Genomic DNA, 25623 nt, shown 5'->3' with positions numbered 1-25623 from the left:
CCACAGCGCCGGCAGAGCTCGCTCCCCAAAACCGGGGCTCCCCGGCCAAGGGATGCCCGGAGGCTGGGTGTCCGCACCTCCAGCATCGCACGCTCGCCCAGCTGCTGGGTGCCCCAGATCCGGCTGCAGGGTGCCAGGCTGTCCCCAGAATGGGCACAGGGTGCCCCAGATCCGGCTGCGGGGTGCCAGGCTGTCCCCGGAATGGGCACAGGGTGCCCCAGGTCCAGCTGCGGGGTGCCAGCCTGTCCCTGGGCCTGGCACAGGGTGCCCTGGGTCAGGGTCGGGGGGAGCCAGGCTGTGCCCAGGCGCGGTGCCCCTGGCCGGCCGTGGGGCTGAGGGTGGTGGGTGCTTGCCCGGCAGATGGAGCGGATGATCGTCAGCATGCAGGACCCCGACATGGGCATCAAGATGAGGAACCAGCGCCTGCTCATCACCGTCATCCCCCACGCCATGACAGGTGGGTCCTCACGGCGGGGCGCCCCGTGAGGCGCATGGGGTGGGGGAGGTGTGTGGGTGCTCCCTGGGTGGCCCCGGCACTGCACCCAGCACCCAGCCCTGTGGCACCCCGCGCCGCTCACCTCCCTGCACCCGCGGGTGCTCCGTGCTGCAGCTGGGATCAATTATGTATGGGCTTAGCGGGGCGGGCGCTCGCTGGGGCAGGCAGCCCAGCACGTCCCTGGCAGGGCCCCTGTCACCCTGCGTGACCCCCTCGGCACCCGCTGTGCCGTGCCAGGGTGCCCCAGCCTGGGAACCTCCCTGTGCCCTGTCTGGGGGACCCCAACGCTGCCTTGGTCCCCAGGGAATGACATTGTGGAGTGGCTCATCCAGAAGTACGGCATCTCCGAGGAGGGTGAGTGTCCCCGTGCAGATGGCCAGCACCGCGGGTGCAACCGGGGCTGCCGAGCCCCCGTGCAGCCCCCGCTCCTGCTCCCCCAGAGTCGCTGCACCTCGGCAACCTCATCGTGAAGCACGGCTACATCTACCCCCTCAAAGACCCCCGCAGCCTGGTGCTGCGGGCAGACGAGTCGCCCTACCGCTTCCAGGTACGGCCCCACCGGCGGCACAGGTGCTGCCGCAGCCTCGGGGCTCCCCCGGCTTGGCACCGCGGTACCCCACGGCACAGCCTCTCCCCCCTCCGCAGACCCCCTATTTCTGGACCAGCACCAAGTGGCCGGCCACGGAGCTGGACTACGGTAGGTGCCACCGTGCCGCCGGCACCGGCACGGGCTGCAGCCCCTTCCAGGCCCCCCTGAGGTGCTGCCGCTCCTCTTGCAGCCATTTACCTGGCCAAGAAGAACATCCGCAAGCAGGGTGACCTGATCGAGCACGAGAAGGTGAGCAGTGCCCTCCTCACACCTGTGATGAGCTGGGGGGTCTCAGCTCACCCAGGAGTGGGGTCTCACCCGTGGGGCGGCACCGGCTCTGCCTTTGCTGGAGTGGGAACAGGACCCGGCGCCAGGCGAGGGGACGGGTGTCACGCTGTGCCCACAGGGGTGACACCGCCGCTGCCACTCCCCAGGACAACTACAACCTCCTGCACAAGCGGATCAACCACACGTGGGACTTCGTGGTGATGCAGGCACGGGAGCAGCTCCGGTGAGTGTGGGCACGGCACCGCTGCACCCCAGGGAGCCGCTAGTGATGGAGCACCCTTGGGTGCTGGGACAGGCAGGGTGCCAGCGCCTCCCCGCTGCCTTTGCATGGGCAGGGCGGCCAAGCAGCGGCGGAAGGGCGACCGCATCGTCATCGACTGCCAGGAGCAGGCGTACTGGCTCGTCAATCGACCCCCGGTGAGGACGGTCTGGGGGGGCGAGGGGTGCCGGGCTGGCGGGTGCAGCCCTGGGCAGGCAGGGAGGGCCAGGGCGCTGGCACCACGCACAGCCCCGGCTCGGGGAGCGAGGGGGGGGTCCCGCCAGCCCCCGGCGCGATGCTCTCATTGCAGCCGGGAGCCCCCAACGTGCTGGAGCAGGGCCCCGCGCGCAGGAACTGCCACACCACCCGCGTCCAGCTGGTGAGTGGGGGGGGCTGGCGGGCACAGGGCGCAGCCGCCCGCATGTGCCGGGGTGCTGAGCTGCCCCAGTGGGTGCCCAGCTGTCCCACCCCGGGCTATGCCCACGGTTTGGGGGGGGGGAGCCCCAGCTCTGCTAACATCCACATGTCCAGCCTGTCCCCCTGCCCCAGCTGAGCCGGGGGGGGGGGGTCCGTGTGTTTGCCCGAGCACCCACCATCCCTCCATGCCAGCACCCCTAATCCCCACGGGGCGGCCACACTGCTGGGAGTCCTGGCACCCCGGGGTGCCCGCAGCCACTGCAGGGCCCTTCCCCGTGTCGTGACCCCAGTAACACTGCCCCAGCCCCCCGCCCCCTCCTCACTAACCACCCCCTTTCTCTTCGCTGCACCGTGTGCCGTGTCCTCTGCCCACGTAAGTGTCACTAACCCAGGGCCGGTGCCACGCTGGGGTCGGGGGTGGATGCCGCGGTTCACCCCACGGGCTGTGCCGGCTGAGCCAGGAGGGGTGTGGGGATGAGGCTGGAGGCCACGGGGATGGGCCACAGGCTGCCAGGGCGAGGAGGGGGGCTGGCTGCCTGCGTCCTTGCCCAGGGTGGTGCTGGGCAGGGCTGGTGGGCACGATGTCCTGGCCCTGCCATGCCCTCACCCGGCTCCGCGTGTCTCTTGCAGACCAAGAACATGGATTACTACAAGCGGGAGGTGAGGGGGGCAAGGGCAGGGGTGGCTGCTGGGGGGCGCGGGCTGCCGGGCACCCCTGACGTCTCCCCTGCGGCCGGCCCCAGATCGAGTACTGCAGGAAGGCCATGGCCAGGACCAGGGTGAAGTCCTCCATCTGCCTCGAGGGGTGAGTGGCCGGCGGCAGGGTCCCTGTCGGGGTGACAGGGGCACTGGCGTCCCTGCGGCCGGCTGCTGGCACCGCAGCACCCGTGCTGCCGTCACCCTTGGCGGGGACAGAGCCCAAGCATGTCCCCACCATGTCCCTGTGGTGGCTGGAGCCGGTGGCAGCGGTGGGACGGTGGCCCTGGCCACCTCCAGCCACCGCTCCTGGCAGGTACATCAAGTTCAACGAGCAGTACGTGCCCCACGACCCCATCATGTCTGGCTGCCTGCCCAGCAACCCCTGGATCACGGACGACACCACGTACTGGGCCATGAACGCCCCCACGTAAGCGCCCACGTGGGGGCTGCCAGCCCCCAGCCCCCCCAATACCCCAACCCGCAGGATGGGCTGTGGGGTCGTGCAGGCAGCCACAGGCTGCCCGCTGCCAGCCCCGACACCGGTGTCACCCGCAGGGTGCTGACCCCCACGAAGCTGCGCGTGGAGCGCTGGGGCTTCAACTTCAGCGAACTCCTCACCGACCCCCTGGGCCGGGTGCAGCTCCTCGAGTTCCTCAAGAAGGAGTTCAGCGGTGAGCACCCCCTGACCCATTGCCCCATCCCAGCACCCCCAAATGCATCGTCCCATCCCGACACCCCCAGACCCACCACCATGTCCCAGTAACCACCAAATCCACTGCCCCATCCTGGCCACACCAAACCCACTGCCCTGACCTGGCATCCCCAAACCCCCCCCCACATCTCAGCACCTCTTGACCAACCTGTCCTGGCAGCCCCTGACCCACCATCGCATTCTTGGATCCCTGGACCCGGCACCCCACGTTGCACCAGCTGGCTCCATCGCAGGGGGTTTCGCCCCACAGTTGGCTGGGCCGTGGACCCAGCAGTGATGGCATGGGGGCCATGTCCCCATCCCCAACACCGTGTCCCCCTCCCCAGCCGAGAACCTGAGCTTCTGGGAGGCGTGCGAGGAACTGCGCTACGGGGAGCAGTCCCGCATCCCCGAGATCGTGGACTCCATCTACCAGTGAGTGCCAGCAGGGCGAGGGTTTTGGGGGGGCCAGGATTTGGCAGGGGGTGGCCAGGCCATCACGGGTGCTACGTCCCACTGCGGGGCCGGGCGCTCACCACCGGCTGCGACTCCCCAGGCAGTTCCTGGCTCCCGGGGCCACGCGCTGGGTGAACATTGACAGCAAGACCATGGAGCGGACGTTGGAGGGCATCAAGACGCCCCACCGCTACGTGATGGACGACGCCCAGATGCACATCTACATGCTGATGAAGAAGGTGGGCGAGGGCAGGGCTGGGCAGGGCAGGGTTGGGCAGGAGCCTGACGCCTCTGCTCGCCCAGGACTCCTACCCGCGGTTCCTCAAGTCGGAGCTCTACAGGACCCTCCTGGCCGAGGCCGTCATCCCCCCGGAGACCAAGAAGCGGTGAGGGCAGGGGCTGGACCCCCGGGGCGCTGGGGTGGTCCCCGCCGGCGCTGACCCCGCTCTGCCCGCAGGGTCTTCCCCTTCATGCGCAAGCAGCGGCACTCCAGCCCCAGCCCAGCCCTGCTCCTGCCCGCGGGCGATGCCGAGGAGAGGAGCAGGGGCCCTGCGGCTGCCCCCGTCCCCGAGGAGGAGAGCTGAGGGCCCCCAGCCCCCCGCCGACATGGGAGCCCCCTGGCCCGGCGCCCTCCGGCTCGGCCGCAGCCCCCCGCCCAGCACGCCCCGGCCCCGCCGCAGGACCCTGCCGGCAGTAGCACTGAAGGAGAGAAGCCATACACCCCCCGGCAGCCCCCCGCCCGGGCCAGGCTGGCCCCGCCGCACCCTCCTCTCCCTCGGGGAGCCCACGGCCAGCCGGCCTGGTGCCGGGTCACCCCCTCCTCCCGCCCCCCCCCCCCCCAGGCACAAGCCATGGAGACAATAAAGCCCCTATGGGGAAACGCTGCGGCTCCCGTGGTTTTCAGGGAGGGGTGAGCAGGGAGGTGGCTGTGGGGTGGGGGGTGAACATGGTGGTGGCCACCCCTCCTGGATGGACTTGTGTCCCCCTGGGCTGGCAGCAACCCCTGCCCCTGCCTGCAGCACCCAGCAAGGGTGCAGACCCCAGGTGGGGGGGACCAGCCCCCCCAGGCACGTGTGCCCATGGCACAGCCACCACCCACGGCTCTGCTTGCTCCAAGGGGCAAAAATAGACCCCGTTGGCAGCCCCAGCTGCCCTCCTGGCACGGCCAAGCTGGCGCTCAGGGCACTCAGCCCCGGCGCACCCACGTACAGCCCCCAGGGAGGACACAAAGGCCCTTCGAGCGGGGCCAGAGGTGCCTCCCGCCAGCAAACCCGGGCTGGCAGCGGCACGCAGGGAGCGGGGCCGACAGCTGAGCCGCTCTCCCTGCCCACCGCCCGTTAATCTGAGCAGAGGCCGAGGATCTGGCAGCAGGATTATTCTCTTCCCTGGAGCCAAGGCCCAGCTGCAGGGGATTAACGCTGGTGGTTATATAAAGGAGAGGGGGGCTGGCGCCCGCCAGCGCTCAGCCTCGGACCCCAGCCCACCCCGCACGCACCCAGGGACCCAGACAGCGGAGCAGGCTGGGGACGTCCCCAGTCTGTGAACGACCAAGCGGCGCCAGCCCGCGCCCCGGCCAACAAACGGCGTGGATGCTCGGGATCGCAGCATCCTTCCCTGCCGCAGCACTCGGGACCCCCGGCACGGAGCAGGGGGGTATTTCTCAGCTCAGTGCTGGGGCAGCCGGAGGGGCCCCGGGGCAGGGGAAGCTGCGGGAGCCTCGGACACAGGACGGAGCTTGGGACCTCGGCACTGGCAGCCACCAGGCAGCGACAGATGGTCCCACGCTCCAGGAGACATCGCCTGCCACGCGGCTCCCTCCAGCTTGATCCAAATCCAAGCCCCCAGTATGAGATTTTCATGCTGATGGACCACAGCAGGAATCCGGGGTGTAAAACCAGGTCACGGAGCCCCAGGCAGGGGCAGGGACGGGCTGGCCCGGCTGGGTTATCTAACTCCAGCCTCCCTCCGCACGCTCCCTTCTCCCGGTCCATCACCTGCACCTCGGGGCAGAGCCCCGGCCAGCTCAGCCATCAAAGCACCACCAGAACACCTGGATTCCTCCCAAAAAGGGGGGTTTCTGCCTTCGGAAAGTCACACACAGGACTGCCAAAAAATCCCGAAGTCTTGCATAACCTCAGCTGCAACAACAAAAGCAGGGCACCATTTACAAACAATGCAAAAGAGGATTTATTGAAACCGTTCCGGTTAGACCAAGTCCTGGAGGGCACAATTTGCAATAAGTTAAAGAATGAAACCAAACAGTCTTAGTGTTAAAAAACACACTAATACATAACACAGTGATATACGCCATCGTCACCCATCTGAGTTATTGAATCAAGGCACAAAGTCATTCATTAAATACTGCAAAAAAACAATTACACAGGGAAATAAGCTGGGAAAAGGACTTGTTTTGTTAAGAAGGTGCTGGTTTGGCACTGATGCGTTTAATTGAGCTGCCACAGGGAAATCTGCGTTTCCAAAGTACCTGGAAACATTAATGGACAACTTCAAGCCAGAAAAGCCCCCCAAAGCCAAAAATCCAGCTCTCCTTGAAGGACCATTCAGTGTGCCTACGGGAAAGGTCAGGTCTGGGTAGGGATCGGAGGAGGGAGAGAGCTGAGACGCTGTGATTGCGGTGAGAATAGGGCCCGGGCACCTTGCTCCCTGCCAGGGGGATTTCAGTGGGATACAATCCACATCCAACACAGATCGGACTAGCAGGCGAGCCTGGGGCTCCCGCTGCCCGGATCCCGCAGCCACGCTCCCGGCTCTGCCCCAGCCGGCGGAAGGGCAGCTGAATCCGGCCCTCACAACCCGGGTTCTGCAGCGCTGGCGCAGCCTGCGATCCCTGCAGCGCTGGCGCGGGCTGCCAGGCTTCAGGTCTTTATCCTGCTGAGCAAAGAGGCGACTTAAGGTGGGGGACACGGCAGGGGAGTCTCCCTGCACCCCCAGACTCCTCAGAAAACAGCTTGGAAAGAGAGGAACAGAAGGGGAAATCCACTATTTTGAGTCCAGGGTGCTTTGGGGGTTGTGGAGCGCTCTCCTGGGAGCATCCCCGGCTTCCTGCACAGCCCGGACGCCCCAGGACTGGGCTCCGCCAGCAGCGCAGCTCTGCAGAGGCCAGCAGCACTCATCCCACGCAGCTCCCTTGCCTGCCTGAGCTACGGGTCACAGGGAGCCAGGGCACCCCTTAGGCAGCTCCCGGGCCAGCTGGAAGCCCGAGGGAAACATCCAGGCAGACGACTGATGCGGCAGCTCATTTTACTGCAAGACTGGGAGAGCTGAAGCTGCGGGCAGGAGCCTGGGTGACGCCTGGCCAAGGCCAGGAGCTGCCCTGCAGCAGGTTAAAGCTCAGCGGTTGCCGCAAGAGAAGAACCGCTGGTCGACCCTACACAACCCCGCTTAAGTTTCTCATCCTACAGTATTTCCACACCCCGCCCCGATCTGAGACTAGGCAAGGGAGGGAGGCAATGGCCAAACTCCCTCCAGCACCGCAAAACTTGAGAGGGGTTATTTTTAGGGTGTGTGTTTTCTGTCCACCTTCCTCTCAGCAGCCAGAGGGACGCCCAGCAGCGAATGGACAGGGCTCGTGTCTCGGTGCGGCTGGCGTGGGGACTGCAGCTTTCAGGATTGAGCAGCCGATTCAAACTGTTTTCCGGGCTTTGCACCTCGTTTCTACAGTCCGCGCTGGTGCCCACCAAGGAACGGGGCAGAGCATACGCACCATGCCGCAGAAATCTCCAACGGAGACATCATCTTCACACGGGCTACCACTCCCTCGGGCTACCAGGCTGGACAGAGAGAACAGCACCTGAAGACCCTCACCCAGCACCACTTCAATTCCCAGGGCCGGGAGGGAGCACAGAGCTCTCCCTGGAGCTGTGCTGCAGAGACAGCTTGCGTTGTTTCCCCGAGTGGCTCGTGCCTGTCCTACAGCCTGCCCACCTCCTGGCAGAGGGGACAGCGCTCAGAGAAGGCTCCTCAGCAGCTGCAAGACTGAAAGGGTATTTGCAGGAGAGCTGGCATTACCACTCGGGTACAGGACTCCCCAGAGCGGCAAGTCCAGCTCCCAGGCAAGGTTAAAGTGCAATTCTACGCTGAAAAAATGTCCTAGATCCCCTGGCACCTCAAAACCAGTAGGAGAGGTGGTGTCTGTACCGGCAGGGACCAGCCAGCCTGGACTCAGGGCGGTTTTCGTATCATCTATAATCAGACTGGGGACAGGGCGGAATGTTGATGCATGAATCAGGGGGGAGACCAGCTCCCTTTCTGTGCCATCAACACTGCGCAGCCTGGCTGGAAAGGAAGCAACGGAGGGGACAGACACAGGTAGGCTTGTGACTGCAGAGTGGGGCACACGGGGCTGTTCTTAGGAGAAAAGGCCATTTTCTAAGTAGAATGACACTTTAACCTGCACTCTGCTGGCCCGGGTGACACCTAACCACATCACCAGCCGCAGCTGGGGTCTATCACTACACACACCCCACGACTACCGAAGCAGGGGTCCAAATCCAGGAGAGGGCGATTGCAAATCCACCTGCAGCCAAGCACCTCTCCCACAGCCAGGAGAGCTGACTCAGAAAGGAAATCTAACACCGCACATCAAAGCTCCACTTCTCACGCAAGCACCCAAGAAATAATCAACTCCGGCAACCCCAGCAAGCGTGTGTTTTCCTCCAGACACAGGCTGAGTCAGCACAGTTCTGCGGGCACAGAAGGATCGAGGGGAAAGCCCTCTTCCCCGAGCTGACGACACTTCAGTGGTGGCCAAGCACTGAAGTCCCATCAGCTCTGAGGACAGATGCACTGGCAGCTGCCCCCACAGCCTGGGCGTCCCCAGACGTTGGGGGTTCTTCCCCGCCAGCCACGCTTTGGTTTGCAGATCAAGAAAGGCAGCTTCCCATTTGAATTCGTGATCTGGGTTTGCTAAGAGCATGGCTGCAGAGGAGAGGCAGCTTGGAGACGCCTGGGCCAGGCCAGCCTCTCCCCCTCCCTCGGCAAGCTCACACTCGGCTGTGGAATCGCATCCTGTAGAGGCGGTCCCGGACGTACTGCTCGCTGTCCGCAGCCACCTGGCTCAGCCAGATCACCCTGCTCTCGGAGACATCCTCCTTCAGCTTACGCTTCATCAGAGACACCGACCCCAGCTCCTCGCTGGGTTGAGGCCCCCTCAACAGCACGTAGCAGGCGTGACGGCTCCGCTCGAACAGCGCGGCTGTAACGCAGAGCAGAGGGAAAAGCCCAGCCTAAGGTCTCTGTGCTCAGACCCAACACCGCACAGCCCAGGAGGTACCAGAAGGCCAGCGCCCTCCTGCACCTCCTCGCTGGAGGGCTGGAAGGAGAAGACTTACCATTGAATGCAATGATTTGGTCTGTGCTATTGCGGAGCTCCAACAAGACATTAGTGTAGGAAGGATGGAAAAGATACAGCTTCTGGAGAGGAGCTCTGGATCTCTGCAACCAACAGGACACGATCAGGACATGGACCCCACGTTATCCCAGAGACAACGCCAGCACCAGGCTCAGCTATTACTCATGCTCAACAAGTCAGATACTTGTCTGTGTCTGCCCAACTCATCCTGCTGATGCCACTAGTACCAGTGTTGGGATTTTGCTTATTGCTAGGTGCTCTCCTCCCCACCCCAAGCTTCCTGCGAATAGCAGGCCTGTCTGCTCCAGGGAGGAGACAGATTTTTGCCTTAGGGCTGGTAGAGTTAGCGAGGAAAGCACAGGAAGCTCAGCTGGCGCTCAGGCATCCTCCAAGACACAACCTGGCACTAACACTGCCAGCCACTGCCCCAGAGGGCTCTGTTACGCAGCTGAGCTGTGCATCGAGGCTGCCAGAGACTGCCTTGGCGTAGAGAGAGGATATTCACGTGGCCACGGGAGATCACTGCGCGCAGTACTGTCGCGGGAGGCTCCAGGCCAAACAGCAGCAACTTCAGGAGGTACCAAGCCAGCAGCCTCTCGCCTCACCTACAGCACCACACCAAGGCAGGGCTCCGGGCAATCCAATCTTTGTTCATAGAGCCACTAAGTCCCTTTTCTCTATGTAGCCAGGCTGAGGACGACAAAAGCTGTTGGTGCCACCACCAGCTGCTAGCAGGGACATTGCTGCGGACATTGTGAGGACCCAGTACAGACCAGATCACGCGCAGAGGTCCGCCTGCTTCTAGCAGACCAGACTGGTCAGAGACTCCACACCCAGTGCAGGAGGCTGCAGCGTTAGTGGCACAGACAGATGCAAATATGAACGAAAAGGGGGTAGCTCCACCCAATTCTGGCCCGAAATCTGGAGAACAGCAACCTTTCAGCAGCACCACTCACCGTTTCGTTTCCTGCCGCCTGGTATTCACCCCAGATGAGGAAGGTAGACCGGTGATCAGCGGTAGAAAGTGTGGCTGGCCCAGGGCTCTCCGCTCTCGAGTTCAGCTTCAGGTCCCACTGGACTGCTCCAGATCCACTCTCAACAATCATAACCTGGCAGGGAAGAAAGAAAAGGAACTCATACCAAAGAGCTCTAACAAGCCATGAGAGAGAAGTCAAGTCAGCTGTCTCTACCCCACACTGTCTATAGGAACAAGTATCTGACACACGGGAAGATGAGGAAATACTTGAAGCTGAGCATCACAGAGCTGTGAGACCTGGGGCGGGCCGCATTAAAGTCACAAGTTTTGCAGCTATTTCAAGGGGTTCAAAGCTCTGTCATTGAAGCCTCTTGCTGAGACGAGAATTAAAGTGCCTGAGCTGGCTTCAATAACCTGTTGAAAGAGATCCTTTCCCAGCCTAAAGCTTCCTAGAATCAGCCAGAGGGAACACATCCCACCAGCTGCCCTTGACTCAATGCCTGCTTGATCTGAGACATGCAGAGAAAAGGGAAGTTAAAAGGAAGAGCGTTCAAACCTTCTTTCTGTTGGGTCCAATTTCACTCTCAAGGACAATGCCAAGAACATCAGGTTTGTAGTAACCAAGCAGCGGCTCACTAAGGGAGAGAAAGAGAACGGACAGATCATAACACGCCCTGATGGCTTGGGCATACCTTGTTCTTTCAGAGCAGCCGCTGTCCTCCCAGCAACTCCCCTGGTAAGAGACCCGACTGCTGTGTTAGGTTAGCCTGGTACCACTCCCAGCTCTGAGCCAAGTCCTAGGACAGCCACGCCGCAGCGGGCACAGAATGAAGAATCAAAGCTTTGGGCTCCTCCGTTTTGAAGTGTCACCTGACATTTGCTAGCAGAGGACACATAATACAATAAGGATGATCCAGATATGACCACACAGCAGGCTTTTATGTTTCAAATGAATTAAAAAAATAGTGTCTGCCAGGACGCAGCTGCTGCTGGGAGCCTGGCAACGCCTCATCCAACCCACATCGGTAACACTACCTCAGAACACGGGACACGTTGAGGGTCCACAACGTCTGAAGATTTTGTGCATTGATCAGCGTAGCCACCTCCGAGTTCACAACCAAGATGTTCTCCCGTGATCGCCCAGGAATTTTTGCCAGGTAACGGATGTCTCCAGAGCTGAACAAGGACAGAGAAACGATTACGCTTTCTAGACCGTGGATGGTTTTATTGCGGGGTTTTGGTTTTTTCCCTGCACAGTAAATGCAACTAGGAAACCCCAGCCTGCTTTCCCTCCTTTCCTGTGAAACCCTGACCAGGCCATCAACACCAGCCCTCTCCCCGAGCTTTGGGTGTGCTTCTAGTCCAAAAGCCACGTAGCCAGGAAAGAACAAAGCCACACCAGGCCATCCTGTCAGGAACACCGGTACGCTCCACTCCACCAGCAACCAAGACATAATCTCACACCTGAGAAGGGATAAGCGGTGCGTGGTGTGGTCAATGTTCTTCTCCCACTGAGGATCTTGCTCAAGGCTGGGAAGCTTAATTTCCATCCCAGTTGCTGCACTGTAGAGATCTTTCAGGGAATATGCATAGAGAGAGTTTTCTGTGCAAAAAAAAGCAAGAATGAGGGAGATGAGTTATCCTGCCCTTGCTCTGAACTCTACGATTTTCCAGATCTGGCAGATCAACTATATTTTTAGGGCTTGCATCATAGAGTTGTAGTGGTATTTTGAGACTCAAGCCTGCTTTTGAATGCTTTTAACTTCTTATCTGTTCATAATCCAAGTGTTCCACAGTAATCGTTTGCTATAAATGACTACTTAAACCTTATATTCTTAACATTTTTCAAATAAAACTACTACAGTACGTAACAAACCTTAGTTTAAGCAGAAGCCTCCCTTCTCTTGGCCTTGAATAGCTCTTTCGCTAGGTGAAAGCACGACACAGCTTTTAAGAATGCAAAACACGCTTTCAGACAACTGTTTAGTAATCCTGATTTCACAGTTATAGTCACTCTTTCAGACTGAATTCACAAACAGACCTGTACCTGTATAGAAAAGGAAGTAGGAGGAGGAGTCCAGGTTCACCCTGATATAGCGAGCTTTCCCATCCACGTTCAGGCTTCCAGTGGAGCCAATCTGTTTGCCATTTTTTCCTGAATGGATGAAGGTCTTTACCTACGCAGGGAAGGATTAAAAAAATAAAAAGCTTAAAGCTGCATTGCACTGTTACCGCTCCAACCCGAGTGTTTTCCAAAGCTTCTGAGCAGCTGGGACTGAACAGCATAGGCTCGGATGAAAAGTCTCTCCCTGGTTTTGGAGGTGTGGGCACGAGTTAGATGATCCCTCTGCTGTGAATACTTTTGCAAGTTTGAAAACCACTTCCAGCACAGCCACTTGCCCCAAGATTTTACTACCTCTGCCAACCACCTCCCCTGCAGGCTGGGACTGCCAAACAGCAAGCCCCAGGTCTGCTAAGGACAGCAAAGATCGATTCAAGCGTACTGAGCAGTGGCCACGAGGATCTAAAGGCAGAAACAAAGCAGCATATGGAGGCAGGGGAAACTTGGCTTCACACGTAGCTCTGCTAAATATTTTAAGTGCCCTAATCTACTTCTCCTAAGGCTGACATGAGTCCAAGGGGATAAAAGAGCTGATAGGTTTCTTTATATTTTTTGTGCAGAATAATAGAATCCACTAAAAACATTTCACCCAGGAGAATAAAGGCTAAAACCAGGATCAGATTCAAATGTCTGGGCAACAGTCATGGTCTGGGGAGAGCAGTGCACGCTAGGGAAAAGAGAAACATCAGACAAGAGAAACAGCATCCATCAGAGATGCTGAGTCAGGCAGGAACCCTTCCCTCTTCCTTGAGAGGGAGAGACTGGGAAAGAGAAGGAAATCTGCTGCTCTCAAAGTGAATCTGGAGAGTCTGGCAGGTGAATAAGGGACAGAGTTTCCTGGGGAGAATGAAGAACACAGCTGGAGAGGGAGTGCAACGCATCCACCAGCTGTTCCCAGCCTCCCGCACTGGGAGGAGACACATACCAGCTCTTGTAGATCAGCTTCACCTTGACTCACAGGCACTGGTTCAGCAGCTGCCCCGGGACAGTAACAGCCGAAGGTATTTGTACAGCGAGTGAGAATACACACCACTTTACTCACTGCATTGCTTAATACCTCTGTGCATTGCTACAGGCGATGCATCCTGAAAAACGTCATATTTTCCCGGATGTATTTGTGCTGAAGCTTGCAGCAGGTAGGGCTCAATAAGACGCTCAGAAAAAGCTGCCATCTAAACCCCCTGCACACAGACCCTTCCCCACAGACTGCTCAAAGCTCTGCCATTTCAGGAAACAGCAGTAAATGTAAGGTTCAATTTCAGCCCTTGTTAGCAACGAAGCTAATTTACTTAAGTTCTGAATCTCCCTTCCGACAGGAGTGCCTTTTTCCAAGCTGCAGAGCTCCGCTCAAGCTCCCTACATTTTGTGTGATTTCTCAAAAAAGAGCATACTTTTACTGAAGTTGACAGAGTGCTTGCCAAGTACGGAGGGAGGAAGGGATTTCATACCAAGATAGCTAGAGAGGTTAAATGGAAAACAAATCAAAAGGCAGTCTTGCAGAACAGAGACTACATTCAAACATTTCTTGGCCGCCTAAGATTTAAAAAAAAAAAAAAAAAAAAAAAAGTCTTGAGATAACTGGGATAGCAAAAGCAAGGAGGAAAGAAAACAGAAGAGAAACGTAGGAGTGGGAGAGGTTAGAATTTCTGATGACTCTGGCAACAACGTCTCTGACAGCAAAACCCTATTTGCTTATGGAGTGCTGTGGTATGAGGACACGGGGCTCCCACTCCTCCCATCAGACTTGCAGGGAATCGTAACTTTTGTATGCTTTAAACAGGGCAGATTGCGCATGCAGACGATGCTGTACCACTCAATCACGGATGCAGATGTTTTAGTATAAAAACACGTTTAGCCACATGACTTTCCCCCTCTAAGAAATGGGAAAAGCAATATCGGAACGGAGATTACACAACTCGCTGCTATTTCACTAAATGAACCCGGTCAGAATTACCCAGCGCAGCGACACTAGGAAGAGAGCCGTGCAAGGCAGGCCACAGGCAGAGATGCAAAGGGTATCAGAAAAGAGCAGTGGTGTACAAAAGTGCTGGCTGTCAGCTGTGCTTTGACCTAAGAGCCAAACCTGTCAGGGTTTGTTCACTTCCACTTCTCTGAGCAGGGTCCCAGAAACCTGCCAGCTCACCTCGCGTAGGCTCACTCCGCACACAGCCCAGGAGCACGCAGAGGGGAGTGAAGACTGAAAAGGGGGAGGGATTCCTGCCAGCTTTTTTCTTTTTTTTTTTTTAAACCATAAAACACTTGCATTGATTTGGGAGTACATCTCTGCAGGGTGGGAAAGAACCTACCCCAAACCCACAGATCCCAGAGGCCTCTGGACACTTCCTCTTAGACTACGAGATCGAAATAAATAGCATTCCTGCCATGCCCTGTGGTCCGGCCACTGGTTTATCATAGCTCCAGAGTGACATACCTTATCTCCTGTAGCAATAAAGATTATCAGGTCCTGAACTCCGTCACTATCCACATCTGGAATCACTGACACGGGAGTCAGGACAGTGTAATTAGCTCCAAAGTCACTGGACTGTCTCCACTGAACTTCCCCTGGAAGACAGAGTTATTGGGAAACATTCACTAAAACGCACTTTGGGTTGAAAGGCTTTTAACGCCCCTGCTCCTCCAAGCACTTTGCAGTGGCCAGCCATTTACAGCCCATCAGCACCACAAACCAGTCACATTTACGCTCATCATGGGGTACTCTGCTGCATTTCAAATGAGTCCCAGCATCCACAATTTCAACTTACATTGGAAAGTAATTCTAGCTGCCTGCACAAATGCACCCGAAAGCCCTGGGCACAACTCAATCCACAGGGCACGAAGGACAGCTGGCTTTTCTCGTGCCTTAGGTTAAGAAGCTTCCCAGCATGTTCATGGCATGGAGAATCCTTTTTTGTGATCTAAAATCTTGCTGCTGTGTACTTCAACCTGCACAGACATTTTAAGACCATAAAGCAGCTAAATTCTGATCATAGCATTGCAGCTACTCCGACAAAACCTTTTTTGCTGCAACTTGCCTCCTGCAGATGCTCCCGCAGAGGTTCCAGGCTGACCTGACCAGCCACAACTCAGTTCACATCCCACCTCTCCCTTGTTCAAAGAGAGAGGGAACGTGCACAGCACGTTCAAACTTGTTTGTAAACAGAGGCAGCAGAGCTTTGGTTTTTAAAAAATGGTGTTTGTGTGGGGCGGCAGTTTCTCTTCAACAGCTCCAGGAACGTTGGGTGACTTTGCTCCATAGGCTCTGCCCATGGCTGCTGGCCACTTTCCAGTCACTGCCCAGTGGAATTTGCAGTGGAATCTAAGCCCGGGGGCGGGGTGGGGGGGAGGCCGGTGCGTTTTTTTCTTTTTAAGGAAGACTTAAGTGACTAACTAGGTGCTCAGAGGGGAAATGCTTACCCTCCCCTTTAAAGAGTATCACAGACAGCAATTATCATTTCAGGAATGCAAAGATATAATCTGTTCTTTGTCAGGAAGGCAGTTGTAGTGAAGGCCAAGGAATTACTGCCTGTCCCTGTCTGCAATAATTTAAGGCAGGCTGTATTTCCAGTAGGATCCCTCCAAAGCTTTTACTGAAACACTTGGATTTGTTACTATGACAACAGATGCGAAGTAGAAGAGTGTCCCTAGGAAATCATGGGAAGGCAAAGAATTTTACCCCCGAAGAAAACAAGCAGGCAAAGGAAGGAGAGAACTTAAGTTTTAAATAACTACATCCTGGCTTCAGCACAGTCCAAAGCTACAACAGTAAAACCAGGCTGATGAAATTCGCGTTTCAATGCATAAGGCTCTATTCTTTGCTAGTTAGACAGTGGATATAGTTTTGGAGGAAGCATCTTACTCTCTTAGAAGAGCAGTCTGACTTAATAGAAACAGGTAACAGAGAGACGGATTCAACACAAAGGACTTGAGAAGCTTTCAAGCGCTAACACAACCCCCAAAGAGCATGAACAGTGAATCCAGTCCCACCCTGCTCCATCAACGGGAGATGGGACTATCCTGTCCGACGTCTAGAGCGCTACGATGCTTCCTCAGAGCCTGAGGTCACAGCAGAAGCACGGCAACAGAAGCCAAGATGGAAATTAGACAAGTGCCTAGACAGCAAATCTAACCTGGGTGAAAGGGGTTTTTATTTTTTTGGTCCGGAAGGAATAACAAAATTAGGACTTAGATGACTGAGTTCAGCTCTCACTTCAAGCAGCCGCAGAGGACACACAGCAGGATTGCTGGCTTCAGGCTGGATGAGGTCCAGACGCACATCCAAGACTGCTCCCCCAGTCTGCAGCTCACAAGCTATCTGAGCTAAAGGTAGGCCTTTTCTACCGAGCAGTGTCAGACCCCTCTCCCATGCCCTTGCCCACTTGTTTACTAAACACTTGTAAGCTCCTGGCATCCACCGTACGGTGGATGTGAAGAAGTATCCCCTTTTGGTTTTTCTGAACCTATCACTTGATAAAAGAACGACGGAGCAATGAAGAATTGCAACAGGAAATCATCATTCCCTGTTCTACTTATCACTCATAATTTTATAGACTCATTTCTCCCTGCTGCACATTCTCCAGGCTGGAGTTCTGGTTTATTTAGTGATTTCTTGCACAGAAGCCATTTCATACATCTGATCATTGTGGTCCCCTTTCTGCCATATCCCTTAGGAGACCAGAACTGCTCAGAGGGCTTACAACGCAGGCTGCTGGAGGATAAGGTGAAAGAGATGGTGTAACAAAACACTTACTTCTGTCCTCTTCCTCGAGAACCCATTTCTGGCCCTGGCAGAGATGGAATACGGAGCTACACAGACTTTTGCTTTGACCTGGAACAGCTAATCTTAAGCTCTTGTGTCCCAGTTTGCTTGTAAGATAAACATGCAGGAATGTTAGATGTCCCACACAAAGAGAAGCATGCAATCCTACACTTTCCTTCTTGTTTGCTCAGGTCATTTATTCTGGCAATGAAGAAAGCAAGACTTAACACAACTCAAACTGATAAAAAGCACTAACTTTATCAGCATTTAAAGATCAAAACCGCATCAGACACTTCCAGACGATAATCTGCCTACCTCTCCTTCAATCTTCCTACATGCACAGGCTAGGCAGCCTGAGAGCCCTGGAATCTCACCAATCCTCCACGACGATGAATCATGAACAGCTAAAGATTGTTCTGACTACTGTTTTTAGCACAACGTGATGTAAGTCAGACTTTCCCACTTTAAATGCATTTAGCCTATTTAAATACATTTTATTCAGATCTGCCCTCCTAACCCCCAGTAAAAGTCAACTACGCTAAGAAACCCCTTTTAACCTACTTAATCGCAAAAAGGTATCAAATACGTCAATTCCTGGGTTATTCACTTTTCTATCTGAAGCAATTTTTCACCTCTTCCTTTTAATTTGTCTATGGAATGTTTTCTTACCGTATTTTTGCTGTGACCTGTGGCTTAACTTGGTTCCTTCTCTCCATGCTTGTGCTATTTCTTTATGGCTGTCTTTAATTACGTGCCTTTGGCTCAGCAGTCACCTTTCTACACTTTGACCTAAAAGCAACTACTTCATTAATAGTCCATAAATAACTTGTGCTAAAGCCTACTGATGAGGGAAACAGTGCTAAGATATCTCAGTTGGTACAGAAGCTTTCCAGCTCTGTGTGTGTCTACACTTCCATCTACACTGAAAATTAAAAGCTACACTAGATTTTCCTCAGATTCCTTAGAGCTATACCTCTTGCTATTTCTCTCTCCCAATTTTTGGAAAATAGGGTGTGAGGGTTCAGTAACAGATACAGAGGATGGGATCCCAGGCATGCTTCCAAGGGAGAACATGTATTGTTTAGAACCTTTGAAACAGTGACCCCCAAAATGGAAATGTATTTCAGGCTTCATCAGCAAGGAAGGTTCAAGATGCGACAGATGGTCACTGCCCTGTTCCTAGAGAGGTACAGGCACTCTTTACCCTCACCCTGTGTTAGGCAAGATGATGATGAATTTCTCCATCTATAGGCTCAGAAATTAAGGCGGCTTTCCAGAGGAACCAGGCAAAATCCTGGACTATTGAAACTGGTGAGTACTTATCCTAAGTGCTCTCCTTTATGACTTAAAAATCATAAATCCCTAAAACTCCCACTCCTCTTGCCACCGCAGGCACTCCCAGCACTCGCACGCAAACGACTGAGAAATGTTGCAGGTTTGTGTCCAAGCCCTGAGAGTATAAAGTAATCTTCACAGCCAGTGACTGCTTCTCCTGTTTCAAAAGCTGTTGAAAAGTTGTTCCTATAATACAGTGGCTGGCACAAACCACCACAACAGAGTCCAGCCTTTGGAACAGACAGGCTGAGAGAACAGGCGCTTCTCAACGGCCCAGCAAATGGCTCTGGCAAAGTTTTCAAGATAATAAATACCCTGCGCCCATTGTTCATGTACCAGCAAGTCATGTCACGCTGACGTCCCCAGCCTCCGAGGTCTGAAGGTCACCAGGAGAGGAAAGCGAGTAGCACCGTCCCCTGTTCGGCAGCAGTACGCGGCTCCCCACTCACCTGTCCGCAGGTCAACTGCCGTAAGAGACACCGGCTTCCCCACGACCAGGCAAGCCGGGGCCTCAGCCCCCCCGAGCTGCTTGATGCCACACTCCATCCACTCCACCTCCTCGGCCGCAGGCCTCTCCCAGAGCGCTCTGCCGTTCGTGCCAGACACAGCAGCAAGGAAGGCACACGGAGAAGGCAGACCTGAAGAGACGAGATGTCAGAGGGAGCACTACCTACACCTACCTTTGCTGCTCCGCACCACCCAAGGGCTGGGACTCACCCAGTTCCTCTCCCCACCCAGCTAACCTGCTTTTCTCTCCCAGACCCACAGCAGCCTCGCTAATTAGAATTAGAAGAGAAATAACAGCCCTTTTATTACAAGGTTTTCCGTTTCTGAATCAGCTACCTTCATCCAGACAGGATCTGTTGAAGCTGTTGCTGCCGTTGGTAGCTTTGAAAGCAAAGACGACATCTTGCACTTTGTCTTCGTTCACATCTTCTATAGTGAGGAACTGGTAGGCCACTGCAAAGAGATCACAAGCCAGGCACCGGTGAGGATTGCCTCAACCAACAGCAGAGCTGGCTGGAGCAAAACACAAATTCCTAGAGACCTACTCACTGCCTCCATCTCTGACACCGTAACATCAGGACAAATTGGCTTTTGTATTAAAAAAAGCCATCTACATGAGTACCAAGGACTGGACGTTAGTGCCAAAGGATTTTTTAAATTTGCTACCCCTCAGAGGATTTGTCTTTTTTTAAAGCCAAGCAGCCAGAACTTGAACTATGTTGAACAAAGAACAACTCTGGTCTTGCTGTGGGGTTGCTATTCCCGAAATATTAAAAAAAAAACAAACAAAACCCACAAAACCAAGCCCTAGATATTCCATCTTTCTCACTCTCAGCTAAAAGCAGCCTTCTTCAGCTCAGAGTAGCAGAACTTGGGATTTCTGCATTAACACACAAAGCTCAGTCCCTGTTGGTGAGCGCTATCCCTGCGTTTATAGCATAACCAGCACACACCCACTGCACATAAGATTAAAGAAAAGCTTTCACAGAAGCGACTGCTGAGCCACCGGGGAGCAGTACCCAGGCTAAAGAGCCGACTAAAGCAACTATAAATTTGTGCAATTTATAAAAAAAACAAGATGCAATTCTTCTTCTCCCCTTCCTGCTAGCCGTGGGGAAAAGTTAGAAAGTCATACTGACAGAGGAAAAAATGCCTAATTGTCTCCAAACCTCAGCTCAGACTTCAAGGGAACATTTTACAGACTAAACTTCCACAAAGATTTATTCCCAGATACCCTTCCCCGTTTTTATTTTTTCCAAATGAGGCCAGCCTGCTACCTTGCTAGCGCTTCAGAGCAGCATCTAATTTCTCCATCAGATCCCATAAACACCTCCTGGAAGGCCACTCCAATTATGACGGGCCACTGCTTATCCAGGTCAGGTATTCACAGCTCTCGCTCCCAAGGGCAGCATCCCTGCAGGCCTGGCTCCAGATCAGGCTTAGGTAGAGCTCCCCAATTCAAATTCGTGGCACATAAAGGCAAAGGCCTGTTGGTAAGTATTTATTCTGCTACAGCAAGCTCACCTGCATTGTCGTAGTTTCGGAACCATGTTCTTTCTGAAACTGGCCTCTCTGGGCAAGGAATGATAAACGAGAAAGCAAACACAATTATCAGACACAGAAATAATGAGATGAAGAAGGCGGCAGTGCGCCAGCGGGACAGCCGAGACAGTCGCGATGACTGCTTGCTGACAATTCTTCTCTCCACAGAGTTTTCATGATTCTCTTGAGCTTTTACATCCTCAGTCTTCAGAGGGTGGATCTCAGCTTCCGAGTCTTTGTTATCCATCGCAGCTCATTCATCGGTATTCAGACCTTCTCCCCTTCAACCTGCAACAATGGAAAGAGCAGTTAAAATAGATTTTGGAATATGTATTAAAAAACCCAAAAATATTCTGTTACTACCTGATATTCACGCTGGAAACATTTACTGGGAGGTGAGCAAATCAGTGTATTGTCACAGAGCCGGATACAAAGCGCCGTTGGTACCAGAGGTCTCCCATACGGAGCAATGGGGAGAGACCGTGGGATGCAGGAATGGCACTATTTCTTCAGAGGAGGAAATCAGCTCTGCTAGACCCAGACAGAGAAGGCTACAGCCTCTACACGGAAAGGATCGCCTGCTCCGTAGGTCTCCCTCAAGAAAAACACGCCAAAAGCTCCTTTTGCTGCAAAGCCACCTCCCGTGTATCTCAGTCTGACTCCTGGCTGGAGAGGTGAAAGGAAACCCTCCTGACCTTTATATCCCAACATAAGGCTGTTCCCCGCTGTAATGAGCACTTGAGCTTCCCCAGGAGAGAGAGAGAGAAACAAACACCAGCATATTCCGTATAGGAACAAACCAAAGCTATTCAACACCTTCTCAGATGAGAAACCACTTGATAAGTTTAGCAACCCAGCCCTGCAGAAGGCAAGAGAGTGATTACTTCCCGCCCCGGAGGAAAAAGAAGGCACGAGCTGAGAGTAAAATCAGGCAAATTTGATTTCATTAGAATGGAAGAAGAGCTAAAAACTGCTATTTTAGTTTCTCCTGCTATAAATCATGATCTTGAGCTACAGCTACAATAACAGAAGGGTTCTGTGCTAATTTGTTATAAAAAGGGGAAAAAAAAGAAAAAGCCTTAGCTGGTTACAGAAGTCTGTAACTCATTACCCGCAACAACAATAAAAATCAATGTTATATATAGTTTCTCTGATAGTGCTTCTTTAAAAAAATAGCGGAAGGGAAGAAATAAAGAATAACACATTCCAGTAGCCTTGGAAAAAGCTGCATGACAGTGTCATAAAAAGTTCTATCAGAGCAAATAAACATGACAACCGAGCCAACTTTCCATGACCGTGCCCCAGCAGTCATGTGCCTGGATCGTCCGCTGGAGCAATCTACTTCCCCAGCAGAAAATAGCTTAAGCTCAGCACCAGCACACAACGCAGAGAGCTTGGGCTTTCAACTCCAACGACAACGGGGCTCGTTACGGCTCACATTTCACGCCCAAGTTCATTTACAGGTTCGAAGAAACACAAGATGAGAGTCACCCTTGGGAGGGCAGGCTCCTTCAGGCAGCTGCGGCTCGACCGGGGGTTTCACCTCCCCGGGTTGTCCCTGCCCCACCGCAGGGAAGAGCCACAGAAGCCTCTTCTCTTCTGGGTACAAATCACAGGGGGGGACAGACCTAGGGCCAGGCAGGCTTGGGCGGACAGCCTGGCGCGCTGCTGTCAATCCCCTAGCTAACCTCAGCGCCTGCTGGACTTACAAGGCTGGACTTAGCAAGCACTTGCTCCAACCCGAGCACTCTGGCATTTATTCTATGACAGCACATCGAGTACAAGATCTCGCTCCAGAGAATTTAATTCAAGCTGCACAATACCATGCAAATGCAATTAAATCAATAACGTAGAAGTTGTATCTTATTCCAAAGATCTTACTCCAAAGACCTTATCTGCCCTTCACATCAGTCTACCAGCAACACCAGAGACACCTTCACCAGGCCGGCTGTTTCCAGACCAACCGCAGGCACCTGACAGAGGGGACAGGGGTAGGAAGGTTCCAGATGGAAAGGGGAAGAAAAGGAAGAGCCGTGCATTCAGCCTTCCCCCATCCTGGCCATCACGCTGGCGAGCCGAGCACCGCTCCGTTACTGGAGCCGGCCGAGCACCCGACCTCTCGCAGGTTCAAGGTACAAGGCTCCGGGCACAGGCTGAGCAAATGATTTACCGGAGCGGAGCAATCACTGCCGCAGCGATGGGGACAGCGGCAGGAACGGGTCACGCGGCCTCCCTTGCGATGAGGCAGATGCTCGTTTATCTCTGGCATGCCCGTCTCCAGCGGCAGGGAGAGGTGGATCTTCTCGAACGCTGCGGTAACCAGCGTCCACGGCACAGGCTGCGACAGGGCTCCAGCACAACCCCACCGACCTCTCCAGTGGAGCCCTCCACAGCCCCCAGTGCGGAGCTGGGAAACCTCCAGGGCACAGCCGAGTGCTTCCAGCACCTAGGAGACTTCCCGAGAAGAACCAAAACCAGGCTTCTCCCCCCTTAATCCAAAAGGGCTACCATCTTAACGCTGTATGGAAGGCCTATTTTTATGACTCACTATACATCACACCACTGTCATCTAGACTGGGATGAGAACAATAAAAAAAGTGGTAATTATCCGGACAGTCCCAGCAATTCCCCTTCTTTTACAGCAATGACCCTAGGAGCCACCAATTACAAAGAGCACTCAATGCCTTTAAAGCAATTCTTTCTCTTGTCGTTCAGGGTTTGAATAATGCCCTTTGCACCCCTGCCAGAGCAGAGGCAGTGCCAGAACAACGACCGCAAAGGTCAGTGGCAGAGACTCAAACAATGCAGGAAATCCCATCGCCCGCAGTTGCCAAAGTACATGCTGGCAGCATGTGAAACGGTCTGAGCTCTGAACAACAAAGTCGTCTGATAATCAGTTTAATTGAAGACAAGCAGAAAATGATAGTGTGCATTTCAGATGATTTTGCTGTCCTCTAGCAGCCGGCATTTTGTCTCCTGCTGGTAGAGGACACAAAATAATTCACTGGAAAGTTTTATGCATCCAGGCACCTTGCAAGGAAATACGCAACGACAGGATCGTGTGCTGCTGCATTATTAACACACGCTGCATGCACTAGATCTCAGAGCTAGCACCGGCTCTCTGCTTGGGGACGGGAGGCCTCACCGTGAGAAAGCATGGGGAAAAAGACTTCATAGAAAAGGAAATAACTAGAAACCGCATGCGGCAGACCCGAACTGAACCCACACAGCCCAAGGAGCGCTGCAGTACAGCCAGGATCTGCATCTCGCACGACTTCATTTGCTGGTGTGCGCACTTCCATCGCTCCCCAAGCTTTAAAGGGTACTTACCCCCAGCAACGGGACGAGCTAGGAGCAGTCCCCGATCAAAGCCAAGCAGGAACGAATACCCTTTCCTGTCCCACTGTAACAACGCTGCGCTCAGGACAAACACAGCTTTACTCACCCTCGTGGGGCACTGACTTCCCTCCTCTCCTGAAGCTACAGCGCAGATTTACAGATCTGACCTGAATCAAACCAGTGAAACTTGTGCAGCAAGCAGCTAGCGCCAAGCCACAGCTAAATCCAAGAGACAAACTATCATTACCAGTCGGCCAGAACTGCCAGAGAAGCAGAGAACCGCATACAGTCAGATGTATGAAAACTGGTGACAGAAACCATTTAACTATCAGTGTGATGGAAGGTTTAACTCATTTTCCACCCACAAAATACCAAACCACAGCATTCGTAATCTCACCAGGCACCAGTTCTTCCTGGAAAATTTCTAGCAATATATCATAACTTAGATTTGATGTTCAACACGTTTATAACTTTCACAGAATGATGAAATCAGACTCTGACTGGCTATTTTAGGAACCCAAACACGGCATTTGGGTGTTATGGTTCTGTACTTTTTTGTTTTAAGCACCTCACAGGTTTCCTGTCAGCCAGAAATTGCTGAAGCCCCAAGCTGCAATCAGTAATGACAAAATAGCTTCCAAATTTTCATCTGAACAAGACGCAACCTTCCCTTCATGGCTGTCTTCCACGAGCAGACTGTTCAGTTTTGATCCGATGTATGGCACGGCGCTGCAGCGAACCTGCCGGGCAGTCACCTGCTGCAACACCAAGACATTACTGGGTCATTTTTTCCCTCTTCTGCAGTCCCACTTACATCAGGGTCCAGCCACGAGGAAATAACACGTCAGATTTCCCCCACATGAGGAGATTTTCCTTTCCAAATACACTCAGACTGCACTGCGTACACAAGCCTACAGTTTTGCTGGGTCATCTGCAGCTCATAACTCTTTCTCGATATAAAGTCGCAGCCACGGGCTGGCAGGGAGGAGGAGGGAGAGGAGACCGTCCCCTTCTGATGCCGGGGCACCTCTGCTGCTGCTCGCATCCTTACGGCCTTTGTGAGGACACGGTTTGTAACCCAGACCACAGCAAAGACAACGCAGGCGCCCGGCTCAGAAAAACACCCACATTCTGCTGCTACAGTTGTCCTTTCCCCTCCCCTCACTCTCGCTATTTTGCCTCTGTTAACACCGGTCTCTCCAAAACACCGGGTTCTTCTTAAATGACATTTAACCCTCTGGTGCAGACGCAACACGTGCCAGAGAGCGTTCACAGCAACTGAATTAGGAAATCCTCCGGAGCACAACCAAATGTCACCTTAGAATGTGACGCATCTGTCATTTGTAGGAGAGAAGTCCTCTTTTCCAAGGCAGTTTTCACTACAGCCGGGGTTCAAGTAGAGAAACTCCATCTGTTTAGCGAAGAACAAAACACGATCCAGTACTTTCTTCCAAGAGAGCAATGGAAAGAGCACAACTCTCTAAGATGAAGAGCATTAAAGCTGCAAAGCTGTGTGGAACTGATTATAGGTTAGGCCAGTAATAACAACCGAGCAGCAGAAACACATGCCTTTTATCATCCCAGAACTTACAAGCTTCGCTGGATCCAAGCCACTCGCCCTCACCGACTGCTGCAGATCCCTTGCGTCAGCCCCACGAGTAGTAGTTAGCGAGTTGTTTGAATCTCTCACGTCAGAGACATCCCCACCTCACCCACGGGGCTCCCCTGCCTGCGCCAGAAGCACAGCGACTTCTCCGCACCACCAGACATTTAACACAAT

At 54.3% G+C, this 25623-nt stretch overlaps 2 protein-coding genes across 2 annotated transcripts; one reads left to right on the top strand and one right to left on the bottom strand.

Annotated features, from left to right (window-relative positions):
* Positions 1 to 360: 360 nt before the first annotated feature.
* Positions 361 to 4653, top strand: RGS11 (regulator of G protein signaling 11). Its single transcript, XM_075165993.1, has 16 exons — positions 361 to 457; positions 800 to 850; positions 937 to 1043; positions 1142 to 1193; positions 1276 to 1334; positions 1520 to 1596; positions 1709 to 1790; positions 1943 to 2011; positions 2680 to 2709; positions 2793 to 2854; positions 3062 to 3175; positions 3304 to 3419; positions 3787 to 3874; positions 3996 to 4134; positions 4199 to 4281; positions 4353 to 4653. Exons 1-16 carry the CDS (start codon positions 361 to 363, stop codon positions 4477 to 4479), a joined length of 1353 nt encoding a protein of 450 aa, XP_075022094.1. The 3' UTR covers positions 4480 to 4653.
* Positions 4654 to 6058: 1405 nt separating this feature from the next.
* FAM234A (family with sequence similarity 234 member A) lies at positions 6059 to 25449 on the bottom strand. The gene is made up of 12 exons (XM_075165982.1): positions 25160 to 25449; positions 20487 to 20790; positions 19299 to 19415; positions 18905 to 19093; positions 14796 to 14926; positions 12290 to 12419; positions 11707 to 11845; positions 11278 to 11418; positions 10799 to 10877; positions 10223 to 10375; positions 9247 to 9349; positions 6059 to 9110 (listed from the first exon to the last, which is right to left on the bottom strand). The coding sequence occupies exons 2-12, from the start codon at positions 20749 to 20751 to the stop codon at positions 8899 to 8901; spliced, it is 1659 nt and encodes a 552-aa protein (XP_075022083.1). The 5' UTR covers positions 20752 to 20790; positions 25160 to 25449; the 3' UTR covers positions 6059 to 8898.
* Between the last annotated feature and the right edge of the window lie 174 nt (positions 25450 to 25623).

Source organism: Calonectris borealis, chromosome 16 (genome assembly GCF_964195595.1).
Source record: "Calonectris borealis chromosome 16, bCalBor7.hap1.2, whole genome shotgun sequence".
Lineage (NCBI taxonomy): Eukaryota > Metazoa > Chordata > Aves > Procellariiformes > Procellariidae > Calonectris > Calonectris borealis.
Note: the sequence above shows the minus strand (reverse complement) of the source record. Positions and strands in the feature narration are given on the sequence as shown.

Excerpts from the sequence above, each read along its gene's own strand:
- RGS11 (XM_075165993.1), top strand. The coding sequence starts at position 361 with ATGGAGCGGATGATCGTCAGCATGCAGGACCCCGACATGGGCATCAAG. Across the intron at positions 1,194-1,275 it reads GGCCACGGAGCTGGACTACG|CCATTTACCTGGCCAAGAAG; the intron begins GTAGGTGCCACC and ends CTCCTCTTGCAG. Across the intron at positions 3,176-3,303 it reads TGGGCCATGAACGCCCCCAC|GGTGCTGACCCCCACGAAGC; the intron begins GTAAGCGCCCAC and ends TGTCACCCGCAG.
- FAM234A (XM_075165982.1), bottom strand. The coding sequence starts at position 20,751 with ATGGATAACAAAGACTCGGAAGCTGAGATCCACCCTCTGAAGACTGAG. Across the intron at positions 19,416-20,486 it reads CCGAAACTACGACAATGCAG|TGGCCTACCAGTTCCTCACT; the intron begins GTGAGCTTGCTG and ends ATCTCTTTGCAG. Across the intron at positions 10,878-11,277 it reads AACGTGTCCCGTGTTCTGAG|TGAGCCGCTGCTTGGTTACT; the intron begins GTAGTGTTACCG and ends TCTCTCCCTTAG.